This window comes from Myxocyprinus asiaticus, chromosome 35 (assembly GCF_019703515.2).
Source record: "Myxocyprinus asiaticus isolate MX2 ecotype Aquarium Trade chromosome 35, UBuf_Myxa_2, whole genome shotgun sequence".
Classification (NCBI taxonomy): domain Eukaryota; kingdom Metazoa; phylum Chordata; class Actinopteri; order Cypriniformes; family Catostomidae; genus Myxocyprinus; species Myxocyprinus asiaticus.
The window spans coordinates 36,822,553-36,845,071 of record NC_059378.1 but is presented as its reverse complement, the minus strand read 5'-3'; the positions used below and the strand labels follow the sequence as shown (position 1 = coordinate 36,845,071).

General features: G+C 37.3%; 2 protein-coding genes across 2 annotated transcripts; one reads left to right on the top strand and one right to left on the bottom strand.

Moving 5' to 3' along the window:
- Positions 1-149: 149 nt before the first annotated feature.
- On the bottom strand, positions 150-3,439 carry LOC127426108 (uncharacterized protein C1orf50 homolog). The gene is made up of 5 exons (XM_051672637.1): positions 3,298-3,439; positions 2,855-2,970; positions 2,161-2,247; positions 1,920-2,051; positions 150-1,591 (listed from the first exon to the last, which is right to left on the bottom strand). The coding sequence occupies exons 1-5, from the start codon at positions 3,344-3,346 to the stop codon at positions 1,406-1,408; spliced, it is 570 nt and encodes a 189-aa protein (XP_051528597.1). The 5' UTR covers positions 3,347-3,439; the 3' UTR covers positions 150-1,405.
- Positions 3,440-5,724: 2,285 nt separating this feature from the next.
- On the top strand, positions 5,725-21,316 carry p3h1 (prolyl 3-hydroxylase 1). Its single transcript, XM_051672582.1, has 15 exons — positions 5,725-6,257; positions 8,711-8,863; positions 8,998-9,187; positions 10,733-10,864; positions 11,555-11,694; positions 14,198-14,287; positions 14,379-14,431; positions 14,520-14,641; positions 14,791-14,948; positions 15,258-15,353; positions 16,298-16,439; positions 17,006-17,099; positions 17,182-17,257; positions 19,203-19,343; positions 20,428-21,316. Exons 1-15 carry the CDS (start codon positions 5,802-5,804, stop codon positions 20,980-20,982), a joined length of 2,598 nt encoding a protein of 865 aa, XP_051528542.1. The 5' UTR covers positions 5,725-5,801; the 3' UTR covers positions 20,983-21,316.
- The last annotated feature ends 1,203 nt before the right edge of the window (positions 21,317-22,519 follow it).

Here is a 22,519-nt window from a genome sequence, read left to right as displayed (position 1 = left end):
TTTAATTTATATACTTCATTTTAATAAATTAAATTTGTTTTTATAACTATCAACATTGCTGCTGATTTGAGAATTTTATTAGCACATATGTTATGCTGTTTCATGTAATAGTGGGTTTTTCTTCTGCACTCAAAATGCATAGAAACGACTGAATTATTGAATGAATATTTAATGGGCCCAAGATGTGTTGTTCTTGAATTAAAAGATACATTTGTGAAAGCAACATTCAGAACAAAAAATACTTAAAAGTTTTCCCATTAAAACCTTTTAAATAAGTTTTAGAACACAGAGGGATAGTTTACCCAAAATTATGTCATCATTTTCTTGCCCTCGTGATGTTTAAAAACCTTATGACTTTCTTTCTTTTTTGGAACACAAATGGAGATGTAAGGCAGATTATTAGGAATTGACTATTGTATTTTTAGTAAAACCATAGCAATATACATATACAGTAGCCATAGTTCAACCATAATGACAAAATTCACCATGGTTTTACAACAGTAACCATGTTTTAACCATGCTACTTGAAGTAAAACCATAGGAAAACAAAAACTATAGTAATAAAAATCATTCTGAGAGAAACAAAATTATGTTTACTACAGTTTTACTACAGTAACACCATGGTTTATTAACTTCCATGGTTTTAAAAACATGGTTCCTACTAAAAAACATGCCCTTATGTAAAACTGCAGTAACCATGTTTTTTGGTAGGTACATGTACCACAAATTAGCCATGATGTTACTATAGTAAAACTGTTTTATAGAAGAAAGATTGATTTTTAATGGTTTTCTTAAGATTTTATTATAACTATAATGGTAACAAAATGGTTACTGTAGTAAAACCATGGAATATTTTGTGGTTAGTGTGGTTTTACCACAAATACCACAGCTAAACTATGGTTACAGTGGTGAAACCATGGTTAATTGTCATAAGGGATGGATAAAGCTATTGCGAGGTAAAGCAAAGCTGCTACTAATAAATTCCGTTCCTGTCCTCTAAGGGCTCCACACCATTCACTTGCATTGCATGGAAGAAAGAACAGCATCAACATTCTTCAAACTTTTGCCTCTTGTGTCCCACAGAAGAAAGAAAATCATACAGATTTAAAATGACATGAGGATAAGTTTTTCAGAAGAGACATAATTTGCATTTTGGGGTGAACTATCCCTTTAAATAAATGAATAAATGACAGATTTTAAAGATCCTGATAATATCAGGGAAAAACAGTTTTGTCCACAGTATGGCCCAGGAGTAAAAGCAAAACATCTGACTGATGACTGACTCTTTCTCTATGGAAGGAGACTGAAAGGTCAAATGCACTTTAAAACTAAAGCTATTCATTGATTTGCCCTGCAAATTAAAACCAGCCTTTAAATCTTGGTGGCTTCCACAGCCGGTTAAGTCTCACTTTGAAAGACTCTCAAAGTTGGGCTCTGTGCAAGCCGGCAGAGCTGTTTGGCTGTTCAACAGTTTGTCCATGATGGCAATTTCAGCGTCCCTCTTTTCAACCACCTCTTGTGGCGTCCAAGACATGTCATGCTGGAGTTTGTATCCACCAAGGAACTTGTGAGGGCAGTTTGGACCCCATTCCTGTAAAAGATTGAGAAACTTGAAAAACTAAGAAATATTGTGCTATTTTGGTTTTCTGAGTGTTTGGTGGCTGATGGCTCCATTTTTTATGAATATCCAGAGAATTACCCACATTTTAAAAAGAAACCAAATTTATTGTGTAAAAAGTAGCTACTTTCATATTCTTTTGTATCCACCAGAGTCAATAAATTCAGCTTCCCAGTGTGGACTTTTGTTTACAGTCATTTGTACCGATGTTTGTTCTACTATCACTAGTAGTTAAAACCACTTCAGACTGGCTTCACATTCCACTGATAAGACCACTCTCAAAACGTGGCAATCAACTCACCCTTGGAGACAAAATTGAGAAGTATTGCTGTCCAGATTCACGCATGTACAGATAGTACATGTTTCCTGGTTTCTTCACAACATTGCAGGCTGCATGGTGAAGTTCAGCATCTTTCTTGGCATCTTCCAACACCTGAAGTGTACAATGAACATGTATTAGTAATTATTTATTGGTAATGTGGTGACGTTTTTTAATTGCTTGAGGGTTTTTGGTCTGGTTTAAATTGACATTTTAATCTCACCTTTCTTGCCTGCTCCTGAAGATATCGTATCTGGTCAGCAATGACTGTGAGTTTGTTGCAAGCATTGGCTCTGATAAACTCATCTCCCTAAAATTCACACAAAAAAACAAAACAAGATAATTACATATGTTTGCTCAATATATCTATGTCACAAGGTCCAAATGACTAAGTTCAGCCATGAAACTCTGAATGGCACAAGCTGATAGGTTTTCTTTAAACTCCTTGGCTGTTAGCCAATCGTCTCACATGGTTTAAGATGATAGTGTATTTAATTTGTAATCGGGTAACCAATCAACTTGCATACTTTCTCTTTCCCAAACATTTAAGTTAGCTCAGTTTGCAAGTAAGCTGATTTTACTGCAGCGCGTTGCAAGATTTTTCTCTGAAACCCTCCTCCTCCCCATTTCCACTTGTCTAGAAATGCTACATGAGGGTTGTATATATGTCTTATTGTGCAGCAGCATGTCATACATGCATGATGCAGCCTGTCTTGTGTTTTTCTAACTGTGCAGCATCAGCATGTCCGCATGTTTTACTCAGTATGTCTGTGTATGTTCTAGCAGTCTCTGTACGCAGCGGTATAACAGATCTAGTCCGCCAAGACTAATATCCTATAAATATGTCACACACACATTAACATGCTAAATCTTTCAGAGAGTTGTCATAACCTACAGAAGTTTAAAGCGTCACTTACCTTTTGTACTTGCTGTGCCAGAACAACCAGATCCATAGGATCCCCAACCCGATTAGTTTGGTAGGGGCTAACCAGCACCATTCCACTAGGATTACTGTTGGTCTCCACCAAAGTTACTGTAATGTTAATGTAATGTGTAAATGTTTAAATCATATCACTTTATTGTCAAGTGGGTCATTGACAAATAAGGTTGTCCAAACTGAAGTGCTACAAATGAGAAATCTTTTAAAAATCTTAACACACATGTGTCAAGTAAGTTCATAGAAATGTAATTTTTGTTTCCATGTTGGTTTCATAAACGTATGAAAAACAATGTACAGCATTTTCTACAAACAATTTACCTAAAAATAGTGCAACATGATCACTTTTAAGGGGACAAAATAACACAAAATAAGTACATGCTGTAGCAGTTACAGTATTTTAAAAGAAACCATTTGTCTTACTTGTGGTGGTTTTGTCGGGTTGGTGTGGTAGACTCACAGTTGTATCCATTTTTGCTAATGAAATATTTTAAAACTGTTTTAATCGCAGTGATTTCACACGAGTTTCGTGACCGGTGTCATAAACTGCAAAACACGAAGGAGGCGTTTCTGGGTCCTGCTGTGTTTCCCGTCACTATGAGTAGCCGTGACAAATGCCTGTATAAAAATACCTCTATTTTATCATTCAATGCTTTTCACACTCTTTTAATAGGGGGAAACTACAGTATGTATACTTGGTGCTTCTTGAGTGATCATTCTGGCTATTAAAAGACACAAGGATATTCATTCTGTGGATAACTCGAAAACTAAGCGATCGTGCATGTTTAGAAGCATCCTTTGTACAAAGAGACGTTTCATGTAATCTAGACCGTAGACAAAATTTGCAACGTGAGTTTTCTGTAGTTATGAAAGTAGCGTGCTTGATATTATAAAACCAAAACGTACAAGTCTGTACACGTTCTTTTTTTTTTTTTTTATTACGTTTTTGAACTTCACTGATGCCTTTTACTTTATATTTATTCATTTAATTATGCAAACTGTTTTTCTGTTTATTTCATTTTTCATCTTTTTAGGCAATTTCATATTCCATGCTTTTATTCTGTTATTTATTATTATTATCATTATTATAATTATAATTATTATATTAAATTATTGGTTATTAGAAAGTTCATTTAAGCAGTTTCAGCCTGTTTAATGCTTGGCTTGCTCACAATGAGCGGTGCAGATGGACACAAAAAGAGAAAAAAGCAATAAATTGCCATTACAATAAGGAAAGTTTTTTTTTAATTTATTTATTTTAATTTATTTTTTTGTTGTTGTTGTTGTTGAGGGTTTGAGAGAGCGACATAAATGGTATTGGAAATAATCATGTGGGAAAACATGCAAGAGATGATAAGTGCATGCTTAAAAAAAACAAAAACTGCACGCCTGTAAAAGTTAATGTTTTGCATTACACTGTTGAACTTTACTGTTGCCTTTTCTATCTTATTATGCAAGCTGTTTTTTATGTTTTGATTCATTTTTCATTTCAGCGCTTATATTATATTTTTGCTGAAACTTAGAAAGCCAGTGTAGTGTGATGCTCATATAACTTACATTATGATCACCAAATGTTCATTCTGTTATCAAATATAATCCTTATTTGACCTATTGAATGCCACAAATGTCATGGAAAAAAATGTGTTGTTGAAACAAATCCATATTACAAGAGACCTCATGATAAAAATATTATTGTAGCCTATATTTTTAGTAAATGTAAATAAATAAATAAATAATGTACTCTATATAAGGTACACTATTTCTTTCTACATGTTGGTAACTTTTTTAGACACAACACTAGAAAACAGTTTTCATAATGGTTGCAACTCAACTTTTGTCAATTTAATGAAAACATTAATAAACATGATTACATTATATAATGCTTAGATCACTAATGTGTGTTCAAATCAATGCATTTATATTCAACAGTTGAAAATACATTACTTAAGTATATTACTTAAAAAAAAACTGCACCCACTTTATATTAGGTGTCTTCAACTACTATGTACTTAAGCATCTAATATAATGTGCTTACTATATACATGCATGTTGTTGCATTGTACTTGCATTTAAAGTACCAGCATTTAATTAGGTCTTTAGTTAGGCTACACTGTTAACCTAACCCTAAGCATAACCATACCCCAATTATTTCCTTAACCCTAACCACTACCCCTAACCCCACCCTACTCCTAAACCTATCCCAACCATTACCATATCCATAACCCTATTCCTAAACCTACCCGTACTTCAACCTCAGTAGCGGCAAATGTGATTATTTTTATTTTATTTTTTGAGAATTTTACTGAACAATATGTAGTTACACAATAAATATATTGTATTGTATGAATTTCAATGTTAGTAGTAATTCAAGACACCTAATATAAAGTGGGACCAAGAAACTTACTATATAATGTTACTCATAATGTTGCTTCTGGTTAAAAACAGCAGATGCAAGTTAGAGCTTGCATTATGAAAAACAATTTATCAACATTTATCAGACTTCTTAATGTCACATTTCTAAAAATAAACTTAAATATCTTTGCATTAGTAGTATACCAAGCCAATTCATGCATTTTGTTAAAGTTCTAGAAATAAAAATCCCTTGTAGTAGGGTATATTCCAGCCCAATTCATTACTGTTGTTGCAGTTTAGTGACTTTCAATTTTTGTCAAAGGCAATATAGAGGAAAAAACATGGGCAATATATGTAGGCTACTTTATTTTATTTAGACCAAAATGCCTCAGTAGTAACTCCAATATTTTAAATCTGAGACTGAATCCAGATTTACACAGTTGTCCGACATTTTTCTTTTCTCTATGGGAAACACAGGCATTCACAGTTCTGGAGCTCCTCCCTCTCCACAAAGTTCAGTAGAACCTCCGACATCCCCAAACCGAGCTCTACCTCACAGGCCCTGAGTCTTCAAGATGTGGACTTCACTGTCTTTGATTTCAATCCTCTCCGCTTTTCATTTCACGTTCAGTGACACACAAATGAACTGGATATTTGAGCCATACGATCTGCTTTTTGACAATGCGGTGGAGGCTTATTATAAGCAGGACTGGCTGTCTGTTATTCTGAATATGGAAAGAGCTTTGCGGAATAGAGCGACGCTGCGTAGAGTCCGGACGCACTGCCGCGTATCCTGCGCAAATCAAACAGCTTTCGGTGAACCTTTTCCAGGTCTGGGGGTACCCGTCCCAGGAACTGGTGCCGTGGAAGATTTAGCGTTTTTCCAGAGGATTCTTAAACGGGCCGAATGTGTGAGTGCATGTGAAGTGGAGAAACTGGGACCACCGACACTTCATAAAGTTAGCGAGACTGTTGAACTGGAGTTTAAGAAGAGAACGCCTTATAATTATCTTCAAGTGGCTTACTTTAAGGTAAACAGGGCCTTCTGTTAAAAAAAGATAAATAAATCAAAAAATCAAATGCAAACATTAAACAAGAAGAAAAGAATAAGATAAAATCAGTGCATCTCATTGGAACAGCTTGCGTCGCGTTTGCATCCTTTTTTGGTACAAAGAACTTCAGCTTTTGCATCAGATATATTGTATAATCGGTTATATGTTAACAAGTGCTTTTTTTCTGTGCAAATGTTTTGTAAAGAATGCAAATGTCATGGAATGGGTAAATGTATGAGAAGCGTTTCCACGTTTTCCAATCCCCCACCCCCACCCCCACCCAAAATTATTGTGCCACGTCTTTAGGTGGAGCCTTGCAAAGTTTTCACGCCGACTCAGATACTTCCAGAACTCTTATGCTTTCAGAAAACGATATGTATTAAAATGCCCTGTCAGAGTAATGGTAGGCTACTTATCTGCATATTCCCATGCATAAAAAAACAAAAAACAAAAACATGGGTTCCTACCCTAAAGAGCTGCACTGATGCTTAGTAATTGTGCAGTATGTATTAAGGCACTTTTAAAACGCAACTGTAGTTCAAACGCTTACCATGCGTATAAGGTACCCAATATAGTCATACCTAAGTAAAAGTTTTGAAAATGGACTCAAGGAAAAGTAGCTCATGAGAAAACGTCTGAAGTATTAAATTAGCTTACTGATATTAAATGCACTTATAAAATGGATAGTTCCGGTCCTGGATGCTTATTGGTCAACAGCCGTGCTTTATTCATTATAAAGCACAGCGTTGACCTCTTCACGGAACTAATGTAATGTATCACTCCGCAGCACCCATAGCTGACCGTTATACTTGCAGTTCATTCAGTTTACTGCATACTGCCAGGGACTATATTTTCTGGCGGAAGGATGGCATTTAATCACTTTACTTGCAAAATATAATATTTTAATTTACATTTGTGTCCTTAATATTTTTATTATGTAGTGACTGTTTCATAAAAGTAAAGAGGCACTCAAGGCTGTGCCATATTGTGAATATATTCACGGACCACGGCTGAATGACTATGTTCGCAATATAGCACGGCCTCTCATGCCTTATTGCTTAATTAAAGGAGCTGTAAGCAATTTTGTTGGAATTTGCACAAGCTGAGCCACTGAATTTGCCATGGCCCCTCTTTCCAAAACCTTGCGCTCCAAAAATACCAAATTAGTTTTATTGAGACCAAGCAGAAACGGTTGTCAAAAACAGCAGCAAAATTTGTGCAACTAAAATACTAAAAGAATGTGCAAAATGATTGACAGGCAGAAAGGGACCACGGAAACATTTTTGTTCGCTCTTTTATTTCATTAATATCTTTCAGGGAGTGGGATATTTTGTTGAATATAATTGAAAAAAGAAATTGCTTACAGCACCTAACTACAAGTAAATGGAATAAATATTGTCACAGATGATAGTACCCATAGCAACCTTGGTGAGTGGTGGGAGGGCAGTACCAAAGACTGTTTAGCCGAAGATGGACCAATTGTATTAAAATGAATGGGATAGATCGGAACGCCCAATATGGCCGATGTAGAAAAAGGAGTCAATCACCTTTTAGATACAGACATCACCTGTCAAATCGAGAACGTGCAGTAGCTGGACAAGCCTGAAAAATAGTGTTATTTAGTGTTATCTGAGCTAAAGAAGCATCATTTATGATACAGTTGTTGTCAGATTTAACTGCTGATTTGTAACATGTTCTTTGATCGTAGTCTTGACTTGGAGATTCTGTCTTTCCCCATTCAAGTAGATATTCTGAGGTGTACTTTTATGCCGCTTGTAACCATATAAAAAAGCTGCCCGGAAGCATTTCAAAAATGGCTATTGAGTGGACTGACTTGCCATAAAAGACACTTTGGCAGTGTTGGAGGCTAGTGAATGAACTGGAGGTGAATGGAATGATCAAACAATTAATTCGCGAGATTTGTGTTCAGTCGCAAAAGTAACAAATGGGTCTGGAGAAATGTATCTGAGTAAAAGCATTAATTTTCTATTAAAAGTTTTTTAAGTAATGTAAAAGGTAAAGTCGACATAAATATTCATACTTGAGTAAAGTAGAAATATTCATAAAATGTACTGAAGTAGCCTATAGTAACGAATTATTTGTAAACATCTTACTATAAAGCCTGGGACTGAAAATCATGTTATTATACGTCCCGTAATTTTTGTCGATTGATTACAATCAGAAGAAGCGATGCCCAATTTGTGAATGAAATATTCTTTTGCATCAGTTCTGTTCAATAGTCAACATAGGTCAAACTGGTTAGCAAAACGGGCTGAATCAGTTCGCGATTCAGTTTGAATCATTCAACAGCTCCTGCACGGACTGAATCATTTGGAGTTGTTTTTCACAACTTAAAACAGGAACAGGTTACTTAATCACTAGTCTTTTCTAGTAAATATAATAATTTTCCTGTCATCTCTGTATATTTGCAGATAAACAAGCTTGAGCAGGCGGTGGCAGCAGCAAATACATTTTTCATAGCAAATCCTGACCATGTAGAGATGAAACAGAATTTAGAGTACTACAGGATGATGGCTGGAGTGCAAGAGACAGATTTCAAAGACCTGGAGGAGAGACCGCACATGGTAAAAGGAGTTTTTTCATACAATCTGAGAGCTGCATTCTAAGTCCTGTAAAACATGTTTATGATGCTGAAATATAACTGACTATAAGTAACTCTGACTGACAGTAAGTAACATTGTCATGGTGAAATTTTCAGGCTGAATTTTTAGAAGGCAAGATGCGTTACAGTGCGGAAGAATTTGCCCCAGCCATCGAGCATTTTGAGGCCGCTGTTGAAGAATACTTTACTGTGTATGAGGAGTGCAGAGTTCTCTGCGAGGGGGCATTCGATTATGATGGTTACAACTACATGGAGTACAATGCTGACCTCTTTCAATCCATGACAGGCAAGTAGACTTCTGCTCTTATCCTCCAAAGATCTTACTGCAGTCCTGAGAAAACCGGGAAAACAACAGTACACCCAAAAAAGATTGCCTTCTATCCATGTAAATTTGTAAAATGGAAGTTTACTTAATCCATTTGAGTTGGGACTTCATGAATACCTTTTGGCCCCGTGTCCACCTGGTATTACGATAGTCTCGGTTGATCCGATCACAACATGTGGTCAGGTGAGACACATCGCTGTTTACACCTGGTCACTTAAATGCGTCTCCTGTGACAACTTGTGTTCGGATTTGGAGGGGAGGGTCTCTGTTTCATGACGACATATATCAGTCACTATGTTAGTGTGTTACTGCATGATAATAAAGCTCAACAAGTAAGTAAAGACAAAGAAACCGTGAAAAAAACAGTGCGCTATTTCTCCCAGATGTGGTTGAAATTTTATCTAAGCACAAACGCAACATTTAGAGCAGAATTATCTATTATTTTAGTGGATTACCTGTATTAAAGGAGCTTTAGGTGTTCGTGCTTGTCATCTGTGTTAATATCAGACACACTAAAGAAGATCTGTGAATCTCGCTTTTTTACATTTTCTGATCGGACGGTTATTTCCTTTTAAAGCTGCTGATAATAGGCAAAGTTTAAACTCTTGTTTTAGCGCAGCAGTTGATTGACAGGTGAGGGGTGGTGCTTCATTGCTGCCAGGATGGATTAGCGTTTACACCTTAAATGCGATGTGGTCACATGCGTTTTTGACCACATTTGCATGTGGTTTTTGTGATCCGATCACAAAATCATTTAGACCCTGTTTAGACCTGTATTTAAGGTTGACCACATGTGATCGGATCACCCGAAACACATCTTAATACCAGGCGGAAACAGGGCTTTTGTGGTGTTAATGTAACATTGATGAAATTGGGCAGGGGATTCCCATTTCCCAGCATGCTTTGCATGGGACTCAACAGGGAGAGTAAATGTTCAAATTAAGTGTTATATAATTTGTTTCTGTGCAAGATGAATATAAAGGGGTATACTTGTTAGTGTTTAATGTTTTATGATGCGATTTAGAAGAGTTTCTGTTATGTTGGAGTTTTGGGGGTTACCATTATGGTGAAGAGTTGAGCTTGAACTAACAATGAGGACAGGTAACTAGCCCACATGCAACTAGCATTTATTTTGCATGCTAACATTCAATATCACTAGTTAGTCCTTAAAAATTAAGTGATTGATTTGAGTTACATTGGCATGTCTAATTTTGTTGGGTTTATCCAATTCAACTAGGTTGTTTCCACACAAATAGTTTGTTTTGAGATTACATATTAATTTAATTAAGAAAATTAATTTCAGCAATTTAATCAAGTTCAGTCAAAGAGCTTTTTTTTTTTTTTATGATTACTAATTTAGGAGATTTTTGTTGTTGTGATATTAATTTTTTTGATTTGGTATGGTTTTTAATATCTGTGTTCACTGTATGAATACCTGTTACACTAAATTTGTTGTAAATAAGAATTTTTGAGGCATTCATATGTTTGTATTTGCTTTGATTACAGATCATTACCTGCATGTTTTGAGCTGTAAGCAGAACTGTGCGATGGAGCTGGCGTCAACCGCTGGAAGAGAGAAACCTTTTGAAGATTTCTTGCCATCGCATTTTAACTATCTTCAGTTCTCATACTATAACAGTACGACACAGTCAATTCAATTCAATTTATTTGTATAGCGCTTTCATAATACATTATGTTTCAAAGCAGCTTACAAAGAACAGTGCCTTGTGTCACAATACAAAAATTTCAGTAGTCAATAACAATGCCAATTAAATGTCATGATTATCAATATCAGTGTTGATTTCAGAAAAAAAAAACTAATACAAATTTCAAAATTACGTAAAGATTGTTTCAAGTTCTCAAGCAATTATTCAAGACAAGTAAACAAAGATACAAATAAAGTTAACAGTGGTTGAAGTTTGTCAGGTATCTTAGAGAAGTATCAATTATTCAATTAAACATTCAGAAACAAAAAACAGTAATCAAATGAAAAATCAGCAATCATGTCATATGTCCCGAATTTTCTGTCGACTGTTTAGAATCAGAATAAATCATTCTTTTGAATTAGATCTTTTACATAAAATACATAAATAGAATAATATTTTAAGCACCACATTTATCATATAAAATTGTAACTTTATTTTTTAAGGAAATGTGTTTGTTCCCCTGAAACTAAGTTTGCATGATATTTAGATGCCCTGGGTTGTTGCTAATAAAGTTACATTCTTGTGAACTGCAGAATGTTTGGAGTGCATGATGGATTATTTATGGTGTATAATATAGTTTGAATTCACTTTTAAAGTTTCAATCCGTTTGTTTCTCTCTCAGGTGAGAAATACGAGCAAGCCATCGAGTGTGCTAAAACCTACCTGTTGTTCCACCCTGAGGATGTGGTCATGGCGCAGAATATAGCGTATTATTCTGCTGTGCTGGGAGAGGACAAAGCCGCCAACATTTCGGCTAGAGAGGTACACTCAAAAAGTCATTACCCTTACTTAATTGAATCGTAGAAAGTTTATACTAGTAATTTAATGTCTTTTGTTCATATTAAGTCAGTTTCATGGAGCCAACATAATTTAGGAATAATTTGGAATAGGTCAAATTAAAAGTCCTGGTTACTTTCGTAACCTCCATTCCCTGATGGAGGGAATGAGATGTTGTGTCGATGTAGTGACACTAGGGGTCGCCCTTGGGAGCCCCAAACACCTCTGATCTTTGAAAAAAGGCCAATGGGAAATGGCGAGTGGAATTTTCATGCCACTCCCTCGGATATACGGGTATAAAAGGAGCTGGCTTGCAACCACTCATTCAGGTTTTGCGCTGAGGAGCCGAGACAAGGTCCCGGCCACTTCAGTGGGTAGTTTAGTGTTGTGGCAGGAGGGACACAACTTCTTGTTCCCTCCATCAGGGAATGGACGTTACGAAAGTAACCAGGACGTTCCCTATCTGTCACTCACTCGACGTTGTGTCGATGTAGTGACACTAGGGGTCCCTATACATAATGCCACAACTAGCTGAACTGTGTTACGTGAACTGGCAGTGCGAGATGGGCAGACCATTGTGTGCCTCGTAGCCAGTGCACCCGACCGTCATGTAACCTCCCCCAATGCTCTTACGAGCGTCGTACGGTCCCCTGCACCTCGGGGACAAGTCGACTTCCCAAAAAATGGGGACCGGCTGCCCCAGCCGTGGCCTCTTCTCTTTCTTCTCCCCCCAAAAAAATCATTCAGCTGGGGGCCATATAGCATCCGCATCAGGGGGATGCTATATTCCCAAGGGGAAGACACCGCGGAGACCACACCCTGCCCGAGGGGGAGGAAATTGTGTTGATATACGTCACATGGTCTTACTGAGTCTTGTCGACAGTGTCTCATGTGGAGAAGTCCCCGTGGTAGGTCCTACCCGGGGGGGGAGGAGCTCTACAAACATGGCGACTGGGGCAGAGGGGCCTCTGCCCAAGGAAGACGTGGGTTCACCAACAGGGGAACCGTCTCGCAGAGGATACATCACACGGGGTTACATATGGGCAACCAGTCCATGTGGAGCACCTACCCCAGTACAGGGCCAAGTTAGCACACGTACTGGGCCGGCAACAAGTTTCTCCACAAACTCGCCTGCCACAGGGCTAAGGAGGAAGGACATCCAGGGTCCACGACTTCATGAACACGACTGGGGGTAAAAAGTGCACGTCTTCACCTCCGTGAGGGGAAAGGTACTATACGCAAGCGGTACATCCGGCCAGCTGGGTTGGGGAGCGCAAGCCAAGGGAACAATCGCGTCGGCCTTTTGGGCGTGCGGCGAAATCATAAGAAAAGGAAAACAAGGATTCTCCTCCCGGCCCTCCACCAGGGGATGGAGTGGTCTGTTTACCAGCTCCAGGTCTATAGCGGGTCTCCCTGGGTCGCCTGTATCAGGGGCGCTTCGAAGCCTTCCTCGGGTTCTTAGCGGCAGGCTGTGAGATGGGTGGCGTCTGCTTCCTGCGGGTGTTCTCCACGCCGGGGCCGGCCTCCTGGGGCGGGCTACGGCAGAGCCGGTGTTGCTGCTGCAGGGGCACGCCCTTGGCGACGAGCAGACGGGGTGCGGGATCTTGATCTGCGTCGTGGCAGGATGTGCTGGATAGCCTCCATCTGCTTCTTAACCGTTGGGAACTGCTGGGCAAAGTCCTCTACGGTGTCGCTGAATAGGCCAACCTGTGAAATGGGGGCGTCAAGGAATCGTACCGTGTCAGCCTCCTTCATCTTGACCAGGTTGAGCCAAAACTGCCGCTCCTGGACCACAAAGGTGGACCAGCACTCAAATCAAGTATTACTTCAATGTTAAAGTCCATCCTGAACCTAAGCACAAGCGCCATTCTTCACCACAATGGTAACCCCAAAAACTCAAGCATAACTCTTTTTAAATACCAATATAACAGAACATTAAACATTAACAAATCACATATTCTCATCTTGCTCAAAAAAGTAGCAGCAGCTGATGGCACTGATACACAAACATGCTTTTGTTCTACAGCTGTTTTTATTTGTCCAATCAGTTAATAAAATATGCCAAATGTAAGTCTTTCAATAATTTATCTGAAAAACTAGGTAAGAAAGTAGGGGAGAAAACCAAGGAATTAATGGATATACAGTACAGAAACCAAGTTTTCACATGTTGTGCTTGCCCATGCAAAACTCACTGTCACAATTTTAGGTTGTTGTGGGTGGATGCTTACTGGTCCACCCAATAGAGCGCAACAGCACTGGCCCACTTTTTCAGCCATCTTGGTTCCAGAAGAATTTTCCCCATTCTTTTTTCCCATAGGGATTTCATTAAATCATTCATAAAAGAACCAATCAGCTCAGAGGTGAATCACAACATTACAAACTTTGATTTGAAGCAAAAAAGTATTTGAAAAGACGAAATGCACTACTAATTAGATTCATTCAAGTTGAACACACCATCATGTGTTTTTTTTTTTGGGTTCTTTTGCAGGCTGTTACACTGCATATCAAGAGGTCTCTGTTGGAAAAAGAGCTGCTTTACTTTGGCTATGAAATATTTGGTAAAACATTTGTGGATCCAGTAAGTGTATTAATATTTGCCCAGAACTTTCCATATATGTTTTTCGTTCATTTACAAGTCATAAAATCACCTTTATCTCATTCGATCTCAGGACACATGGACCCCTGAAGATGTCATGCCCAAGAAATTAAGAGACAAGCAAAAGTACATTCTTGTTGTTTCAAACAGTAGAATATTCATGAGATGAAAGTTTAGTTGATCTGTTATTGTTTACGTGTTTTCTTGCACATAGGGCGGACAGAGAGACAGCTGCACGTATTACAGAGGAGATTGGTAACCTGATGAAAGAGATCGAGACACTTGTTGTAGAAAAAAGCAAAGAATCATCAGACCTTACCAAGGCGGTAAAAGACGGTAAGACTTCTGGTGCAGAATTGGTTAAATTCAACATATAGTAGGTGTTGGGATAAACTGCTCACATGATCAAATCTTCCAGTTTACGTATCTGTCCTAGTTCAATACTGATTCAATTATTCAGTATGCCTCAACTGGTGCTATTGCAGATATTATTCCAACCCCTACCCCGACAACTGGCAACAATATCCCGTTTGATGACATCACAGTAACCATGACATCTACGGCCCTGAACGGTTCACAACGAGTCGTTCTGGATGGCATAACCACGGACAACGAGTGTCGAGAACTTCACCACCTCTCCAATGTACATTTTCTATCTTTTAGTAGTGCACTGTAAAAAATGACAATGTGTTGTTGGTGTTATCTAAAATAGTCAGGTTGATAGTCAGTTATATTAAAACCAGTTACTCTAGGCGTTAAAGCTTTTTTTGTATTTTGTTTTAGGTTATCTGACAATTTCTTTTTTACACTTGACCATGACTCTCCATTATTTGATTTCCAAGACAAGCAGACTTTTTGGTTTGTGATTCTTGTGAAAGCAATCATGTTTGTGTTTACTGCAATCAACAAAACATTTAGGTCTCATTTTTAATTAAAAAATTAAACCTCACAGGCAGCAGCGCTTCAAGGTGATGATTATAAAGCAAAACCCTCCCCTTATTCACCAAGCCACATGTTCCAGGACATCACAGTTCTCAAAGCACTGCAGGTGAGACCCTCTTTAATGTAGGATTTAATAAAACTCCTGATTAATTCAATTAATGTACATAAAATAACACTTACACCATGCACTGTAAACCCTAATGTTGTCATTACTGGAAAGATTAATTAAACATTACTTGAAATGTCAAGTTTTGTGCTCATAACTCTAATATCTATGTTCCTTGAACTTATTTTTCTTAAAACTCCATTGACTTAAGATTTTAAGTGTTTATAACTTAAACTGTTGAGTTCAAAATTGAGGCTCTAGGGAAACCCATAATGCCTTGAACTTAATTACACAAGTTCTGGAGATACCGTTACTCAATTCAATTGAGGGAAGAAGTTTACTCAACCAATTGAGTAGAGTCAACTTATTAGGGTTTTCAATAGCAGCTTTTCCACTACTGGGCCAGTGCGAGCCAGGGCTATCAACTGGTCAGCCAGGGCCAATAGCCCTGAAATCAGAGCCCTGATTTCATCTACTGACCATTACCTGACATTCTCAGTTGATCTGTTAAGGTAAGCTGGTAGCTAGACATGAAAGATTGGGAAATTAGTATTTTGTTGCTGAAACCCCTCATCTAACTAGCGCTTGACTGTTGGCCCCGAGGAGGCACGATAAACTCCTGGAAGTGACAGTGGGAATGCAACTTGCCCTGGCACACACTAGCATGCCCTCATTTGGCCCGATAGTGGAACATGGCTAATGTGTCCTAACCAGATGTGACACATTTTGTCAGTCATTTGGTTTCTAATTTGCTCATGTTGGGTAGCTTCATTTCACAGTGAAATCTGATTGGTCCTAAATACTGTTCCACATAGTTGTATATTAAACATCAAATAAGTTCTAATTTGTGCTTTGTATTTAAAATAAAAATGTGATACACTGTACTCTTTGGAAAAAAGTTTATTTTTATAAATATCTTTCATTTATGTTGATCCTTTGGACAGGATGGTGTGATTCCTTTGAAGACTGCCCATTTGTTCTTCAACCTCAGTGAGAAGATCCGCAAGGTTCTGGAGTCTTACTTTGGGCTGAAATCGGCCCTCTATTTCTCCAGTTCAAACCTGGTCTGCCGCTCTGCCATTAATGGTAAACAAAGTTATTGGTAAACAATACAGTCTGAACTAGACCCTTACAAAAATCAAGAGTTCATGGCAAATTTTCTGCAGACTTGCCGCTGATTATTTTTTACATGCAAATGAGCTTTGCGGCAAACTTGTGGCAGATTGTCCATTATTGCCAAAGGTTTGTTGCCGGTTCACCACTACCGCCGAAGAGCTGCAAACTTCTGGCAAACATTTGCGGCAAATCATAAGCTCATTTGCGTGCAGAAATCAAGGGTGGCAAATTTGCTGAAAGTTTGTGGCTACTTTGCCACAACTCTAGATGATTTTTTTGTAAGGGGAATTTAACTGTCTGTTGCTTAAATGGTTATTTTGTTTACATATTTGGTCTTATACTGGCCTTAAATTCCTATGTTGAACCAATGTTGTTATGTCCAATCAAATCGGGGCTGCTCAAACGATCAGATTGTAATTCCATTTGGTGCTCCTAGTGGTGCAAAAAGAAAAGATTATTGTAGAATCTTGACCATCATTCTATTTGATTTCATGAAGTTCATGATCAGTCTCATATTTGTGTTACCTTCTATCCAGAGAAACAGGAAGAGCGTGAGAACAACTGCCTGCTTATCTCAGAGCTCAATGAGTGCATCAAAGATCCATCAGCATACACACATCAAGACTACAGGTACACCACTTACAGATCACTTAATGTCTTATGGATATTTTGTTCACAGTGTTTTCACTAATATATTCTATTTTGCATTTAGTGCCATTTTGTACCTCAATGACGACTTTGAAGGGGGAGATTTTGTCTTTACTGAGCTGGACACCAAAACTGTCACTGTAAGATTTCTAATTGTTGTTAGTGCTGTCAGTCAATTAAAAAATGTAATTGCAATTAATTGCATGATTTTTGAAAGTGCTGAAATGTTCTCTATATACACTTCTTTTACTGTCAAAATTCCTTCTTAGGAAAAAAACGAAAAACAAAAGAGTATGTAACAATAATTTTTATTAAAATTTCCAAACAAAACCTTCCATAGTTCAAAGATAGAAATGCACTTAAAGGGATAGTTCACCCAAAAATGATTTCATCACTTACTCACCCTCATGCCATACCAGATGTGTTTCTTTCTGCTGAACACAAATTAAGATTTTTAGAAAAATATTTCAGCTCTGTAGGTCCTCACAATGTAAGTGAACAGTGGCCAGAACTTTGAAGGTCCAAAAAGCATATAAAGGCAGCATAAAAGTAATTCATACGACTCCAGTGATTAAATCCATATCTTCAGAAGTGATATGATAGGTGTGGGTGGATACAATTCACATGAATTGTATGGACCTACAGAGCAGAGATATTCTTCTAAAAATCTTTGTTTGTGTTTAGCAGAAGAAAGAAAGTCATACACATCTGGGATGGCATGAGGGTGAGAAAATGATGAGAGAATTTTCATTTTTGGGTGAACTATCCCTTATAAATAGCACCAGTTCAAGTAACATTAAATGTTAAAAGTCAACTTCGCATGATTTGCATAAGGGTGTTAAAGCACCACTCAACGCCAGTGTAGAGCGGTGCTTTGAAGTTTGAACTCCAGTGACATGCGCTTTTAGTGCTGGCACTGCCGCCATTCATCCAAATGTTCAGGTTATCATTAAAGATAAGCGGCAACAGGTTAATTGAAATTGTTAGAACTTTGAGCAGCGCATCAACAGACATTCCACTAGAGAACTCCAACAAGCTGAAGACTTGATGTGCTTCTGTGGTAATAAAATGCTGCCTTACAAAGGATGCAAAGTACTTGATTTTTGTCCCACCTGGGTTTTTTTTGTAAGAGGAACTTTCTCCATCACCTACCCATTGCTGATAAACACACACAGAATCTCTGTTTTGGTGTGTGTATCCGTGTGATGTCCCTGGGCGGACACATCGTAAAGGTTCTGCCCTGTTCCAACCAGTGTTTCGAACTCACACGGAGCTGAATAAAATGTTAGAATCTATGTCAAAATTGGTAAATGAAAAATTATGCATTAAACATTTTAAATTAATCGCATGCATTAACGTGTTAATTTTGACAGCTCTAATTCTGTAACATCATTTTTGGTCAAACGGCTGAGCACTGTTGAGGAGTAACTAACTAAACGTAGCAATGCTACTAACTTTGTCAGTAGTATGACAGTATAAAAATCACCATTTTATGGTTACTAGCCTTTTTTAATCAAGTAGCAGCATATCATGTCAAAACACACAATATGCTAAAATACCGGAAGTCATATACCAGTGAGGTGATAATCAAACACTCTCTCCTACAATAATCTTTCTCTTGAAGGTCGCATTGGGAAGTCAAATTCATTTTTAGCAAAGAGTTTATTTATATAAGTCGGTTAATTTATTCATTTCACTCAAAAGTCCCTGTGCAGCATTTTATGTATGCTTTTTTTTTTAGCTTAAAAAATATTCAGTTAAAAATATTTAAAATGTAAAAAACATATTTTAGCTACTTAGTGTTGTTAACTACTCTTTAAAAGGGTAGCTTTACTGAAGTTAAAAGTAATAATTGACTCAAAAATTAAAATTCTTTCATAATTTACTCACCATCATGTTGTTCCAAACTCATATGACTTCCTTCTGTGAAACACAACATTTTGGTTGGCAGAATCTTAGCCTCAGTGACCATTCACTGCATCTTTTTTCTATACAATTTTCACAGTAGTTTCATCAAACTGTTGTGGCATTAATTTTCCTAAAATTCAGTCAGAAACCAATATTTTCAATCTATCATCCCTCCAGGCTGTGGTGAAGCCTCAGTGTGGTAGAGTTGTTGGTTTTGGAGCGGGACAGGAGAACCCTCATGGAGTTACAGCAGTAACCAAAGGCCAGAGGTGTGCTTTTGCACTTCGGTTCACCCAAGATCCTCATAAAAATGAGAAAGTAAGTATAATTTGTAATTTCAACATTATTTTTTTTTTACTGAAGTTAGTATATTAAGTGCTTTATATAAGTGCTTATTAAATGCACTGCAGCGAGTTCCAATGATTGACACAATTAGAGGCAAAATAATCACACTACGACCCTATTTACACCTGGTATTAAGATGCGTCTCGGTTGATCCGATCACATGTGGTCAGCCCTAAATACAGGTCTAAATGGGATCTAAAATGATTTGTGATCAGATCACAAAAACCACATACGAATGTGGTCAAAAATGCATGTGACCACATCACAATTGAGGTGTAAATGCTAATGCGTCCTGTATGTGTCCCAGCGGTAGCGAAGCGCCACCCCTCACATGTCAATCAACTGCTGTGCTTAAAGAAGAGTTTAAACTTTGCCGATTACGAGCAACTTTAAAAGGAAACAACAATCCGAACGGAAAATTTTAAAAAGCGGATACATACACAATCACGAGAGCTTCACGGATCTTCTTTAACACAGATAGAAGCACAAACACCTGAAGCTCCTTTAATTCAGGTTATACACTAAAATAATGGTTAATCCTGTTTAACATGTTGCGTTTGTGCTTAGATTAAATTTCAACCGCATCTGGGAGAAATGGCGCCATTTTTTGCGCTTTCTTTGTCTTTACTGACATTGTTGCGCATTCATATCATGCAGTAACATACTGACACAGTGACTGATGGATGTCATCATGAACCAAGACCCTCCCCTCCAAATCTGAACACGTGGTCACAGGAGGCGCATTTAAATGACCAGGTGTAAACAGTGATGTGTCTCACCTGACCACATGTGATCGGATCACCAGAGACGCATCATAATACCAGGTGTAAACGGGGTCTACTTGAACAGACAGATATAATATGTGCACTTGCAAAATAGCAGTGCTAATAATCAGAATTTTGTAAAAACACTGTGTATTTGTCACTACATGCTACTTAAATGCAGAATAATATCACTGTATATGAGCAAATTTAACCATAATATAAATGGCTCATCATGCCGTGAGGGGGGCCCCGTACATCAGTGTTCTAACCTTGTTGCATTTTGGGGTCCATAGGAGCGTTTACAGGTTGAAGACCTTCTGAAAACTCTGTCAAACAGTGAAACTGTGAAAACAGGAAAGGACAGTGAAGAGAAAACCTCAGAACCAGAAGGAGCAACACCTGTTAAAACAACAGAGCAAGAAGAGACTAGAGGAACTAGAAAACTAGAAGAAAATACAAGCACACCTACAGAACAATCCAGCAAAACCCTTGATGAGCAGGACAACAAAAAAGCCGAGAAAAAGACTGATGGCAAAGCGGTCAACAAAAGCGTAAAACCAAAAGCCAAAGCATCAAAAAACACAACCAAAACAGAGAGCCAATCAAAAGCTAATGTAGACAAAACAAAAAGCAAAAAGTCAGACAAAACAAAAAACACAACAGCAGAGAAAAAGAAATCAAAGACAGCCAGCAAAACCAAACCTGTAACATCAGACAAAAAGGAGAAACCAGTTGCCAAGAAAACAGATAAAGCAACTGTGAAAAAAACTACCCATGACAAGAAAACAAAGCCAAAGAGCACAGAGGCTAAAGACTCAAAAGCAGAAAAACACAAGGAAGAGTTATGAGCCGTGAGTTGTTTTAGAACTGGTTCTCTTTTTTAAATTTGTTTTGAAGTTTGAACTTTTCTTTTTTCTTTGGACTGATGGAGCTGTTTTTGTACATTTTTATAAAACACTTTGGAAATCAAAGCCACATAATTGCAGACTTGTGTGTGACAATCAAATCGAGTGTTGTATTTTCTGTTGCACCTTAATTGTACTTAAATCAATTATTTTCTCAGGAACAGGACTAGAAACATTTCATACTCTTTTGAAAGGGTGTGGTAGCTTTCGTAGATTACATACAGTCTGTCTCTTTGCATTTCCATTACAATTCCCCAATAAAAGCAACATCTTTTAATTATAACAGCAGTGTTTATTTTGTCAACGAAACTACTGAGGGAAATGTTTGTTGATGAAGGGTTTTTATGATTTCATCAAGGATCATGAAGATTGGGCAGAAAAGAGGCATCATGACAATAATGAAAGGATTTTAATTAGACCATACTGTTGACGAAAATATGCCGAGAAAAAAAATAACATTTGCACAGTGAAGCGAATTAACAGGTGAACTAAATTACACGCTAGTCAGAATGCGTAACTTGTGGTGTGAATAGGTGCTACATGTAACGCAAAATCCTAAACTGTCCACAACACTGTCCAAAAAAAACATTTTTTTTTTTTTTTTTTTTTTGTGGTGAAGTAAATATAGCAGAAAAGATTAAGTACTTTCTAAATTGAATAAGTTAGTTTAACGGTGAACTTGAAAATATTAAGCAAATTCTACATTTGTACTCAAAAATGTAGAAATTAATACTTTAGTTTTTAAGTAAATATTATTTATGACTGTGATTTATGATCTTTACAATGCATAGTCATGTATCAATTCTAAAGTAGAAAACCTTGTCATATTTATGTGTTAATTTGAGTAAATTTCACAACTAAATAAAATAACTACAAGCAACTTTTCTAAGATGGTGTTCCCAGCATGCACCGCGCTTGAATAATTAATAATCTTGCATGGTTTCACTGTTTTCAGGTTTATTTACAGCATTTTTATTGTTGATTTTGTTGTTACATTTAGGAACTTCTTGTTTTGTGAAGTCTGAAGTACATTTTCTACTCAAAATTACCCTTTCATGATAAAAAAAAAAAAAAAAATGATATCTGTTGATTGTTACCGTCATGCATGCATTAAGTTTCTCTGCGGAAGGCTTCCTTGTGTCATATGGTACATGACTAATTATGTTAAAAAAGCATTGAAATATTAGTACACTTTTGAAATCATGGCTTAATTCAGTGCTACAAAATGTAAAAACAAAGAGTGAGCAAAGTTTACTTGAAACAGAGTATTACAAGTAAACTTTACTTAAGAATTTCTGATTAAAGCCACCAAGAAATGTGTGTAGCATTAACTTGAAAATATGGTCTGTTAAATTTACTAGCCATTTCTGTGTGGACATTGTTTCCAAGATTCTTTTTTTTTTTTTTTTTTTAAATAAACCCCACTAACTTTTTTCAGTTTATATTCAGAAGAGTGAAGAATTCACAACACAGTAATTTC

What these genes read in the sequence shown, in the direction of transcription:
- p3h1 (XM_051672582.1), top strand. Translation starts at nt 5,802, where the DNA reads ATGTGGACTTCACTGTCTTTGATTTCAATCCTCTCCGCTTTTCATTTC. An exon ending in TGGAGGAGAGACCGCACATG is followed by an intron (nt 8,864 to 8,997) that starts GTAAAAGGAGTT and finishes TGAAATTTTCAG; the next exon opens with GCTGAATTTTTAGAAGGCAA. An exon ending in TACCAAGGCGGTAAAAGACG is followed by an intron (nt 14,642 to 14,790) that starts GTAAGACTTCTG and finishes GTGCTATTGCAG; the next exon opens with ATATTATTCCAACCCCTACC.
- LOC127426108 (XM_051672637.1), bottom strand. Translation starts at nt 3,346, where the DNA reads ATGGATACAACTGTGAGTCTACCACACCAACCCGACAAAACCACCACA. An exon ending in TGGCACAGCAAGTACAAAAG is followed by an intron (nt 2,248 to 2,854) that starts GTAAGTGACGCT and finishes TGTGAATTTTAG; the next exon opens with GGAGATGAGTTTATCAGAGC. An exon ending in TTCAGGAGCAGGCAAGAAAG is followed by an intron (nt 2,052 to 2,160) that starts GTGAGATTAAAA and finishes TGTACACTTCAG; the next exon opens with GTGTTGGAAGATGCCAAGAA.